Genomic DNA, 13,344 nt, shown 5'->3' with positions numbered 1-13,344 from the left:
AACATAGGTAAGTTTCAGGAAAATATCAGTTCCTGACTAAAATAAAACACTTCAAGCATAACTTTCACTTTGACACTTTTTTTTTTTTTTTGCTTTTGTGACAGCTCAAATATCTAAACAACTATAAAAAGTAAGTAAATAAATACGTCTTTGGTATTGAAAGAGTCCAGATGTGTAGTGAAGCCTCTCTTTTCTTTTGGTAAGTGTATAGTACACATCAGCCTCGTCTAGGTACTAGAAAGGATGAAACCCTGCACACGTTGACGTGCCTCTTAAATGAACTCAAGTACAAATATACGGGATTCAGAATACATACAGTACTATACTCACACATTCAAACACAAAGGCCTGTGTCCAAAGACTGACTGTGTATGTGTAATTATAATGTACATAAAGTACACAAGTATTACGACTATATAAGTATGTAGTAAGCATGCCAAGTCAAACAAACTTAGACTTGGGGTATGTGCGTCCGTGTTGCCAGTGAGTGTCTCGCTCACATGAAACTTTACAAAAACAGTCAGCCAAAGTCGCTTATAATAATCAAACATGGCGTGTGTGAGTCTCTTACTATATCTTATGTCTTATTTTCTGTTCCTATATTAGGTAATATGAGTGTAGCGTTGACTATAGGGGTGTTATTTCACGTCTAGAGGGCTCTAATAATGTTAAAATGCATATTTAGAAGGTCATAAACATGTTTTCTATGCTCTAACTGCAAACATTTTTGATATATGAATGTGGTACCATACCGGAAGGGTACAATGAAGTTCTTTTTGTGTGTATTATTTTTATTATTATTAACAAAACTGAATGTACATATACAATGGGCCCTCCAAAGTCAAAGACCCCAAAAGTAGTAAACGTGAGAGTTCAATCAGAATTTAGCGTCAAATATGCGTCAAATTAAATTAAATTAAATTTAAAAAAATTAAATTAAAATAAATTTAATTTAATTTAATCTAGAAATATAGAAATATAGAAATATAGAAATATAGAAATATTAGAAATATTTATTTCCCATGGGAAAGTATGTCAAGGTACACTTAAAGACAAATTAAATTAAATTAAATTAAATTAAATTAAATTAAATTAAATTAAATTAAATTAAATTAAATTAATTTAATTTGTCTTTAAGTGTACCTTGACATACTCTCCCATGGGAAATAAATATTTTGAATAGTTGAACTCAGTGGGTTCTGGTCCATTGTAAAATAAGATGTACAGGTAGTTCACCTTATAGCAAACTGACTCAAGTACACAACACTGATGACAGAGTGACATTTAAGCCTGTGAAGGATGAACACTCACTGGCAGCCTTGATGAAGCTCCTCTGGTACTGATATGTCATGAGAGGGCCGGGGAGCATCCTTCAAAAAAAAAAAACAACAAAGAAAAAAAAAAGTGGAGAATGTCAGGTGAAATTGAAGAATGAGATAAAGGCAGAGACGTGCTGGTCTGAAAAGATGGCGATGCTAATATTAACAAGCTGACATTAAATCTGACATTTGACTGTTGTCTTATATAAGTCAATAACATAGATTGCATATTGCGAGAAGATATATTCTTCCTATACTAAATTTAAAGCAGCCTTGTTGGACCTCTTACACGGGCCCTTTTGACGCCTACCTGAGATAGTGCTTGATAGCGCTGGTGATGGTCTTAATCTCCCACTCTGGGTTCTCTAGCTCCACATCAGCACACGTTTTTGGATCTGGCAGACAAACAAACACAAACAGCATTACAATTGGAGGCTGTCATTTCATTTTAATGATGATGATTTATTCATTTGGAGAGCATGAGACAGCGGTCATTTAATAATGAGTACATTGCAAAACAGCAGCAACAGAACCGATGTTGTTATTGCCATAAGGTGTAAGTTGCTGAGGCAACATTAAACAGTACGGTCAGTTTAATATGCATGGGTTTTACACAAACAGGGCTCTACATTAAAAACAAAAATTACCTGCCCATGGGGAATCCTTAAGGTGAGAACTACTTGCCCGAACTTGCCCCATGTAAAATGAAAAGACCGCCATAATGATATCATCTAATTTTTGTGGCATCACATGAGAATCTCAAATAAAGATGAAATGATTATCATTTCTTGTGGTTGTTTTCCTACATAGATCATGACGTTGCATGGAAATCTGGATTGTCAAGAGACTTCTAGGCACTTTGCCTTGATAAATAAAAGTACATTTGTGATTGAATAAACATTGTGCTTAAAAAAAAAATTGTGTAGATGTAAGTTAACATGGCATGCCATACTACCTTACACATGGTAGTCGTAGTAAGCAGTGATATTTATAAGTTGTGCACCACAATGAAACATTATTGAATAGACACATTTGTGTACTAGTAAAGTGTTTTTAATCCAGAAAAAAAGCTCAATGGTCAAACAATAATTTGTGAAGCAAAGGCGAGAAAAATACAGAGAAATGGAAGCGCTAGATTTTGTAGCTTGTGCAAAATCAGCACTTTGGTATTGGATCTAATCGGTGGTGTTTTATTGTGAAAAATTCAAATTGTCACAGCAATGTGATTCACTCACCTGTGCCATCATTTGATTTGCTGCCGCTAATAAAATACTTGTTTAGGAGGCACTGTTTCATCACTTTTTGCTGTTTTTTTTTCAGAAGTTGTTGAAGAATTAGACCATGTTGGCAGGGCCGCCATGATAGATGTTTTCCTAGTGAAACCATCGCTGATTGGTTGATCGTGAACAAGAACGGGTCTGGGTAAAACGCGGGCCGCGGTCTAAATAAACGATTCTGATTGGTCCATTTCAAGATTTGCAAGGATTGTTTTGCAAATTACCACTGGAATTACGCAGTCCGTGTTTTACCAACACCCAACAAGAACCGCTTTTAAAAAAAACTCTTGGCAGTATGGCATTCCAAAGTGCACTTGCCCGACGGGAATATCACTGATTGGATGTACTTGCCCCAATTTTGTTTTAACTTGCCCCGGGCCATCGGTACATCATTATTGTCGAGCCCTGACAAATAGCTTGCACAACACAGCGGCAACAGAACCAATGTTGTGATCACCATGAGGTGCAAGCTGATGAGGCAGCATTCAACAGCATGGTCAGTTTAACACAAACAGCTGAGTAGCCATATTTAAAGCGCATGCAGAGGTAGATAAAGCCACTGGGTGCTGACCACAATTAAGCAAGCTTCAATGGTACATTTGAAATGTAATCACTAATGACTGATGGACCACCAACAGTTGGAGGAAGACTTCTTCATACACTTTCAATAAAAAGGTTCGATGTTGATGAGTTGTGGTGTGTAGTTGTGTTTTAATGTTCACACACAAACAGGCAAAAAGAAGACACCATTGTGTATGAAAGTGGGTGTTCTTTGCGCTTACCCATAGCGAGGTTCAATAGTTTCTGAACGCGGGAGCTGACGCCGACGATTCGATACAAGCCCTGCTCGTCGATACCTGGGAGAGGAGTGAAAAGAATTCTAAAAGCGAGCATAAAAGCATTTTACTCAACATATTTCACAAGAATACACAGTCGAGGTCCACGCTGGATTTACTGGAATATCAGTTTGTATTCCTTCTGCAAAAACTCCAATAGCTGCATTAGACTGGGGGCTCAATGCCATACCAATGTAAAGCTATTCTATAGGCTGTGTTGCTTATAGCATGGGTTGTACTCTACCTCGAGTCTCCACTGCATAAATGAATTTTTTCATCACGTTGAACCCGATCACATCCAGCTGGGCCACTAGTGAAGAGAAAACCAGGGCAGGGAAAAAGAGAGGGCAGTGAATACCAACAACAATTATACAATCTATAGGCTCCCTATAGCTCCCTATGGCTTCCCTTCTTCGCTTCCTCATTCGGCTCCTCAGTAACTACTGTATTTTTGTCTACTTTATCGTAAAGTAAAAATATTATTTATGAAAACATTATAGCACATTGACATATTATTTAATTAATATTATTTAATATTGAATTTGTATTAGTACACTATCTTGCTATGTGTCACCATGCTAACTGTTAGCATGTTGGAATTTTGGCTATTTTAGTCCTGTTGTAAGGCCTATATATACATGGTATGATGTAGGAATGCTAACTGTTAGCATGCTAGCATTTTAGCTGTATACCTGTTAGCATTTTAGATGTATTCCTCACATCGAAAGATTGGAATGCTTTCTTGGTACTTTTGGTACTAGCATGCTAACCGTTAGCATTTTAGCTGCATTCCTCACGTCTAAAGGCCTATATATACATGGTATGATGTAGGAATGCTAACTGTTAGCATGCTAGCATTTTAGCTGTATACCTGTTAGCATTTTAGCTGTATTCCTCACATCTAAAGGCCTATATGTACATGGCATGATATAGTAATGCTTTCTTGTCACTTTTGGTGCTAGCATGCTAACCATTAGCATTTTAGCTGTATTCCTCACGTCTAAAAGCCTATATATACGTGGTATGATGTAGGAATGCTTTTGTGGCACTTTTGGTGCTAGCATGCTAACTGTTAGCACCTGCTAACTGTTAGCTAACTGTTAGCATGCTAGCATTTTAGCTGTATACCTGTTAGCATTTTAGATTTATTCCTCGCATCTAAAGGCCAATGTATACATGGCATGATATAGGAATGCTTTTTGGCACTTTTGGTGCTAGCATGCTAACTGTTAGCATGTTAGCATTTTTCCTGTATTCCTCACGTCTAAAGGCCTATATATACATGGCATGATGTAGGAATGCCTTCTTGGCACTTTTGGTGCTAGCATGCTAATTGTTAGCAGGTTTATATTATTGTTTTATTGTATTGTATTATTGTACAGTTTTCTTTATCTATTGTGTTGTATTATGTATTATTCATTTTTTATGTTTTAAATAAAAAAATACATTAAACTAATTAAAAGTTAAATTTTTTGTAGGGTCTCACTTTAAGTACAAGGTACACAAAAACACAGTCGTTACTGAGGAACTAATGAAGAACGAATGAAGAACTAAAAATATGGAGTAATGTTTTCACATATTACAACAACAACAACATTAAAAGTCAAATTAAGGATATACAAGGAAAGTTAGAAAGGTTCTTACTTCCTTCTGTGTGGTTGTCCCTATTGAGATTGTACACCTACAAAAAGAACATAAATCATCTTTAGAGATTTCAAAAATATATATAATAATGGATGCAGCGAGATTTCACCATTCCACTTCTGAAGCTTTAAATTCTACGACATCAATTTAGCTAATTTTAACTTAAAATGCACTAATGCACTCACTAGGGTTTAGATAATGCAAAAAAAAAAAGGTAAAGCCATTAATGCCACTTTCTTTTATTGCTGGCAGTCTTTTTAACTTCAGTTGCCATGGAAATGGAAAGGTTCTGGTGTACACACATCACTGAGTGGCTACAAATACTGTAGTAGTTGTTTTAACCAGGCATGGTAAATCCTGTCAACTGCTGTACGTGCGATACATAATGTGTTTTTTTTTTTACTCCATAAAATGTTCATTTTAGGATGTTCATTCAAGGGATGTTTCGTCCCGCTATATCTCATCTCAATATCTGCGTCATATAAAAACACACTGGTAACCTTGGCAACGTACCGGCTCTCTCCCATCCATGGCCTCCATCCACAACCTGCGGTCTTCCTCGGATAAAGCTTGCATGGTGATCATTCCCGGCCTTTAAACACCAAATTCAAATGGATTAGCACAAATAATATTAAACAAAATATCATTCAACTCAATCATATCTAAGCAATGGCCAACGTGACAGCAAAGTCTCTCACCAGACCTCAAAACAATCAGATTGTCACCACCCCCTTGTGTCTATTTGGTGTAATTACACTCTCACCTGTCCACAGCTTCCACGTCAAAGCAGAACCGTTTTTCAATTGAGTCTGTCTTCCTCCTGGTGCAGGACTTAAGGATGAAGGTCTCTTCTTCACCCTGAAGAACAGAAGACTCAGAAATTGGTGCTTTACCAATGTGAACCCACAAAAACAGTTTCAAAATAAATTCATCTCCAAAACCTAGGAATTGTCACAACTTACTTTATATTTGTACATCTATTTTAGACGTCATAAAATATACATACAGTGGGTATCAGTGGGCTACTGTGGGTATCTGCTTGCTAAAATCAATTTGTGCATGGAAGTTCCACTGTTTGTCGCAGGAACATTCCACTTTTGGAAGTTTTCTGTGACTTCCCAGCTTAATTTTTAGAGTCGCCAATTAACCTAGCATGTTTTTGGAATGTGGGAGGAAACCGGAGTACCCGGAGAAAACCCACGCATGCACAGGGAGAACATGCAAACTCCACACAGAGATGGCCGAGGGTGGGTAATAAAAAAAAACAAACATGACACTTAGCTTAGCACACAGCTTAAATGATATTGATAGTGTTCCTTAGGTTAAAAATTAGTTGAGCCTTGCCTTGAGCGTCAACTAAATAAACCTTCCCAACAAGGCTTCTGGGATTTGAACCTTTTACACCAGGGGTCTCAAACTCAATTTACTTGGGGGCCACTGGAGCTCGGGTCTGGGTGAGACTGGGCCGCATCAGGTTTTACCAAAAAAAAAAAAAAACAAGAAAAAACGCATTTATTAAAAACAAAAAAATTAAAAAAAACTTCGCTTTGGTTCCGATTTTCTACAAGAAAAGTTCTGATAAAACATTCCACTGTTCTCATATATCTTACTTTTTATTTTTCTACACAAAATAAGATGAAAAATAAATAAACAAATCAAGAATAAATAAAAGCAATCAATCAAAAGTAATAAATAAATAAATGAATATAAATAAATAAATAAATAATAATCATGAAACGGCAAATAATAAAAAATTAAGAAACCACATATTGGTGGGTAGGCAAATTATTTTTTTCAGATTAAAATGAACAAAGCTTTATTAGAGCCCTGTAGACATGACAAAACACGACTATAGTCACATTTATACTCTTTTTATTTACAACATATTGCGCAACTGCAGGGTCTTGAGACACATGCTAACTTGCAAACTAGAGAGCTAGCGACCTAAACGGTAGCCTTCAAGTTATTTCCTTTAAACTTAAATAGCCAAAAAACTTACCACTTCCACACGGATAGGGAGGATAACTATTAACAGTTATTTAACCTTTAGCATGAACATTAATCAAACGTAATAATTTTTTCTGGGTACATGATACCATACAGCATCCATATCAAACTTGCGCGGGCCGCGCTAACATTAAACTTTCATATAAAGGTGGGGGACTCAAACTAGTGTCCTGCGGGCCACATATGGCCCGTGGGCCGTGTGTTTGAGACCCCTGTTTTACACAGTCCTATCTTTCTGAATCTTTCCACACACTGTTCTTCAGAAATCAGGCCTAAACATGCTTCAGCTGCGTCTCATCCGGTGCGTGGGTGAAAACCGACCACAGTTTGGAATCATGCCCCGCACGTACTGTACATACTGTACAGTATTTATGTTCTTTCAAGGCTGCTGTTTTGGATGATTGTCGCTTTTGAATGGGTCTCTACAGGTATGTGTGTACACCACACCACACCGCGCTGCATGAGTCAAAGTTTGACATTTTACTGCGGATGAGTCGACGCTTTTGCTTGTGATGCTGTGGTATTGTGACATGCACGGAAGAGGAAAAAAAAAAACCTTACTCACCATTTTTCCACCTGATTTGGGGTCAAATAGAACCATAGTGACACGCTTTGGCTCCCGATGGTACGTACAGTAGTACTTGACCCAGCTTGACACAAATGAACCTGAAGGGAAAAACATTGTGTTTAAAAGCGGGAAAGTGGGCAGGAAATCAAACAATTTGTGGACAAATATCCTGTCAGATTATGTTAGAAGAAGTACAGTATATGACTTCGGACTACAACTGTATGTATTTGTGTGTGTGTTGGTACGTACGCTTCTCCTGCACAAAGAGGTATCCCTCCATTGTGTGTTGGCTGATGCTCTTATGTTCATGTGGATTCTCCTTCATCTTCCTCATCAGACACTCCACCTCGGATCGAGTGCTCTCAAAACGATTCCTCGTCTGTGGAATACAAAAGAGAATGAAATGAGCATAGCGTATTTGTTGTTGGATGTTTCATACAACCATTCACACTCACATTCATACTTATGGGCAATTTGGAGTCGCTAATTGACCTAGCATGTTTTTTTGGAATGTGGGAGGAAACCGGAGTACTCGGAGAAACTGTTCCATGTTTATACAGTCATAAATAGACATAGACATTTCTTTATTGTCATTGCACAATAACACAGCAGTGAAATTGTCAACGAAATGTCGTTGTCTGGCTCCCGTGTAATAATAAATAATAAATAATAGATTGGTCATATATCTCATCTCGTTTCATATTATATACATACTGTATTGTATATAACTCTGGGAAAAACTGTGGATTTTGTTAATACTTGGGTTGTTTATATTTATTTTTCTATGTTGTGTATTTTGTACTGCTTAACTGACTCTGTACTCTTGCTGCTATGTAAAACAAATTTCCCCACTGAGGGACAAATAAAGGCATATCTTAATAAATAATAAATAATAAATAATAAATAATAAATAATAAATAATAAATAATAAATAATAAATAATAAATAATAAATAATAAATAATAAATAATAAATAATAAATAATAAATAATAAATAGGTGGCACGGTGGTCGAGTGGTTAGCGCGCAGACCTCACAGCTAGGAGGACCAGGGTTCGATTCCACCCTCGGCCATGTCTGTGTGGAGTTTGCATGTTCTCCCCGTGCATGCGTGGGTTTTCTCCCACATTCCAAAAACATGCTAGGTTAATTAGCGACTCCAAATTGTCCATAGGTATGAATGTGAGTGTGAATGGTTGTTTGTCTATATGTGCCCTGTGATTGGCTGGCGACCAGTCCAGGGTGTACCCCGCCTCTCGCCCGAAGATAGCTGGGATAGGCTCCAGCACCCCCGCGACCCTCGTGAGGAAAAGCGGTAGAAAATGAATGAATGAATGAAAAAATAAAAAATAAAAAATAAAAAATAAAAAATAAAAAATAAAAAATAAAAAATAAAAAATAAAAAATAAAAAATAAAAAATAAAAAATAAAAAATAAAAAATAAAAAATAAAAAATAAAAAATAAAAAATAAAAAATAAAAAATGTGGAGAATAAATAGATTACATCAAATATGAACAACAATATACAGCGTAAAGTAATTTGTATAAATAATTCAAATAATTTAGAATAAATAACAATAATTCATTATGTGTGCTTTGAAAGATCAGCCAAAATCTAAAATGGCCGATTCTGGAGAGGTTGTTTTTGGAAAATGGCTGGCAATTAAAAAGGGGAAAACATAAAGCAGGCGGCAAAGGGAAAAGATAAACAATAAATGACCCCGTGCCATACATGCCAAAAGAGCAAAACCTTCTACATTTTTCTAGATGCATGGGAGACCTTACGTTTTGTATGCTGATCGTGAGGTCCGTCTTGAAGTGGTTGAAGTCCTTTGCTAGCTCGTAGCCGTGGTGATAGTAGGTGAAGAGGCCTTGAAGGAAGGCCAGCAGCTGAGGGAGCAACAAACATGGACAACCTTGATGCATCATGTACCCATTTTTGTTTTGCAAAGTGACACCCACAGTTGAGCACCAAAAGTTTGGACATACTTGTTGACGCTATTGAGTAATAAAGTGTACAAAATGAAGATTCTTACCGGCTCCACAAAGTCAAACATCTTCCTCTCTTGGACCTCCTGCACTTTGAAGACATACTCCAAAGAGACCTCATAGAAATGCTGCCGGACATGATCGACCTGGTTGTCCGCCTGCAAAAAGTATAAATAAATATTAGTACCCTTAAAATATCAGCTACCACGCAACATTTTACCTCATGCAGATGGGACTCTTTCTTTCTTGCTGAAAGACTCAGGTGCTTCTCGAGTACTGCACAGTACTTCTCCGTCTCTTTGTCGTATTTTTTCTTGGCTTCCTGAAACAGAAGATAAACAGTCTGACATGATGTGACCTCACACACGGCAAACTCTTTGTCAACTTAGCTCCGTGTGTGATTGAAACAAAGTCGCAGCCGCATCTTTACAAAAGCGGAATTTGTACAGGGAGGTGTACCTAAAGTTGTGGCCAGAGAGTTTAGTGACTAAAAAAGTGGCAGATTCTGCAATCCTGAGGAAGAGCGTAAGATACATTTGGATGGGCTGCTATGTGATTTACTACGCTTTGCTCCTCGGGGGAACACAGCTGCCTATTAAATAATGACTGTGTCATGAATGCTGCCTTTAACTGACGGATGGATGATAAAGTCTACAGACACCAGAATGTAAGAGAACATATCATACAGTATTGCAGTATTGCATTTTACAATATCATGAAATCTGCAGGCTGCATGGCGGTCGTGTGGTTAGCGCGCAGACCTCACAGCTAGGAGACCAGGGTTCAATTCATTCCACTCTCAGCCATCTCTGTGTGGAGTTTGCATGTTCTCCCCGTGCATGCGTGGGTTTTCTCCGGGTACTCCGGTTTCCTCCCACATTCCAAAAAACATGCTAGGTTAATTAGCGACTCCAAATTGTCCATAGGTATGAATGTGAGTGTGAATGGTTGTTTGTCTATATGTGCCCTGTGATTGGTTGGCGACCAGTCCAGGGTGTACCCCGCCTCTCGCCCGAAGACAGCTGGGATAGGCTCCAGCACCCCCGCGACCGTCGTGAGGATAAGCGGTAGAAAATTAATGAATTAATGAATGAAATCTGCACCTCCAAGTCCAAGTCTCCGAGTCTATGGTTCATCTCCCAACTAGAGGACTTTAAGTACCTCCGGGTCTTGAGAGGAGCCAGATGAGGTGGCTCCTGGACGCCTCGTTGGGGAGGTGTTAAGGGCACCTCAAGGGTACATCCTGTACATTCTATTTGCTGGCTCGGATATACATTATTGTCCACGGAAACAAAATACAAAAATCCCTAGGTCAAGCCAAGTCAAAGCAATAAAATGACGCCATGCAATTAAAACATGTATTGTATCCCAAGTCGATTTAACAGGAGGAAGAAGAGGCTCGGACAACAGCTGGAGAACACATTACTACTATGGAGATAATCATATATAATGAAAGGCAGACTAAGATTAAAGAGTTGTCATTTAGTTAAAATGAAATGGGATTGAATTTGCTGTACTTCCAAAATCAGGCAACAGGGGGCAATGTCTTCCTAGACTGACTTCATTACTCCTCCAATTACTGGAGTATGCTGACTAAACACAGGGATATAAAGGCTAGAAAAAAGCTGAGTTATTTGGTTTAGTTGTTAAGGGGAGGTGGATATTTCCTTTAAAAATATATTTGGACACCAGCACTTTTTCCTGAAAAAACAACAGGTATACGTATAAGGTATAAGGTATAGCCAAGTGAGCCTAACTCAATAAATACACCACAGGTGTCCAAATACTTTTGTCCAATATTTGTGAGAGATGATCACCACTTACTATGTTGGTACAGTCGTTCCTAATTTATCGGTGTTCATTGCCCTGCTGGGAAAAACCACCATAGACCAGCATACCAGCACAAAAACAAACATATGCTGGTCTATGCTTGTCGCTAGTCTATACTGTTTTTTTCCATCAGGGTGGTTCCAAACTGGACAGCAATAAGTAATAAATATTTTAGTAGTTATGGCACAGAAAATCTAATAATTCAACCCATCATGGCTCATAATAACGCGTTTAAAATGTGATTCACATGTTCTGCTGCTATTAAAGAGGCTGCTGTTGGGTGAACAGCTCATTTAGAGCTGTTAATACATACAAATATATATATTTAATATAATATTGTATCCAGTCATTTGGGTTTTTGTTCATTAAATGCAGTAGAACGGCATATTTCTACTTTTAAATGGCGATTAATCCAAAAACAGATTAATTTGATTCCATTTTTTTTTTATCATCAGCCCTACTTTTTACATTAGCACGGCGGCTAATGATGTTAAAATGTGATAGAAATCTAATGAATTCACCTTGATGCAAAATAGTAAATATGTTTAGCATCAAATGCATCCATTCATGCTGCAAAGGTCGGTGGGGGTGGGGTGGTGGGCGGGAAGAGGCGTTATAGAGCAAGGTGAGAAGTGTGCCAGGCAAAGATGTCACTTCTTTTCGGGCTAAACTCGGATTAGCGTTCACAGAGATTACGTGCGATGGCTTCTTAATCTGACCGCTGACGTCGCAATCAAAAGAGGGTGCTGTCTAACCGTATACGCTATATGAGGAACCCCCTGCGGTGACTCTTCTGGGTCACATTGCTAATGAGCATAGAAGAGTAACTGAAATAGGGGGCGGGGGGGTATGAAACATGTTTCTGCAAAGGCAAAGCAGAGCACCATTAAAAATAGCTAATTGTCAGTGCCAATCCTGTGTAATGTTTTAGAGGACACAATGATGTATACTTACTAGGGATCGACTGATATGGTTTTTTTGGGGGGCCGATGCCGATACCGATTTTTTTCCATCACCCTTAGCCGATGGCCGATTTTGCTTGGGCCGATATTTGTGGCCAATACTGCTTTTGATCCCTCAATTTACATGAAATAAATGACCATGATAACAAATATTCCAGGTCTTATGTTTAAACAAATATGTATTATTATTATGTATTATTATATGTAAACACTGAACACAGTAGGATTCAGCTTTCTTAAACACACATTTAAACGGCATTATCAACTTTAAAAGGAATAAATATTCAACCATGTGCAAAACATTTCTGTCGTAGTTTAAATTTACGCTCCTCCGCAGCGTGTGTTGCGGGGTCCTCTGCGATGCCTGGCTGTAAATCATGCGGTGGAAAAATACATCGGCGAACCCACGCGCGTATCAGCCGATACCGATACTACGAAAAAACGCAAATATTGGCCCGATATATCGGCCGGCCGATGTATCGGTCGATCCTTAATACTTACTATGACAGGATGTCACCAATGAACAATTATAAATATACTAATCATTAAATAGATGAACAAAAATTAATGAAAAAAATAAAATAATGAATAATACACACAAATAAACATAATATCTTATCTATAATTGTAAATAGTTAATAATATCTTGTATCTGTATGTTATTTCTTTTCAATTAAATAATGGCCATATGCATATTCTCTTTACTAGGTCATAGTCAACTAAAAAATATAAATAATTTATTAATAAATAAAAAAAATATAACAACAGTGATGGTGCGATATTCAAACTGCACAGTGGGCGAGGGACTGTATATATTTGTTTACATACATATAAAACGAACAATTATAAATATACTAATCATTAAATAGATGAACAAAAATTAATGAAACAAAATAAAATAATGAATAATGCA

General features: G+C 37.5%; 1 protein-coding gene across 2 annotated transcripts in view; it reads right to left on the bottom strand.

Annotated features, from left to right (window-relative positions):
- Positions 1 to 13,344, bottom strand: part of LOC131138138 (rho GTPase-activating protein 26-like) — a 57,564-nt gene that overhangs the window by 13,005 nt on the left and 31,215 nt on the right. For both annotated transcript variants that reach the window (XM_058086801.1, XM_058086802.1), the window contains exons 6-17: positions 9,860 to 9,961; positions 9,687 to 9,797; positions 9,436 to 9,540; positions 7,901 to 8,030; positions 7,649 to 7,749; positions 5,840 to 5,934; positions 5,590 to 5,668; positions 5,077 to 5,113; positions 3,677 to 3,742; positions 3,379 to 3,453; positions 1,630 to 1,714; positions 1,312 to 1,370 (exon numbers count right to left, since the gene is read on the bottom strand). In XM_058086801.1, coding sequence (XP_057942784.1) covers positions 1,312 to 1,370; positions 1,630 to 1,714; positions 3,379 to 3,453; positions 3,677 to 3,742; positions 5,077 to 5,113; positions 5,590 to 5,668; positions 5,840 to 5,934; positions 7,649 to 7,749; positions 7,901 to 8,030; positions 9,436 to 9,540; positions 9,687 to 9,797; positions 9,860 to 9,961 — 1,045 coding nt within the window. The remainder of the gene's footprint in view (positions 1 to 1,311; positions 1,371 to 1,629; positions 1,715 to 3,378; positions 3,454 to 3,676; positions 3,743 to 5,076; positions 5,114 to 5,589; positions 5,669 to 5,839; positions 5,935 to 7,648; positions 7,750 to 7,900; positions 8,031 to 9,435; positions 9,541 to 9,686; positions 9,798 to 9,859; positions 9,962 to 13,344) is intronic.

This window comes from Doryrhamphus excisus, chromosome 11 (genome assembly GCF_030265055.1).
Source record: "Doryrhamphus excisus isolate RoL2022-K1 chromosome 11, RoL_Dexc_1.0, whole genome shotgun sequence".
Classification (NCBI taxonomy): domain Eukaryota; kingdom Metazoa; phylum Chordata; class Actinopteri; order Syngnathiformes; family Syngnathidae; genus Doryrhamphus; species Doryrhamphus excisus.
The sequence above is the reverse complement of the archived record's forward strand: the minus strand, read 5'-3'. Positions and strand labels throughout refer to the sequence as shown.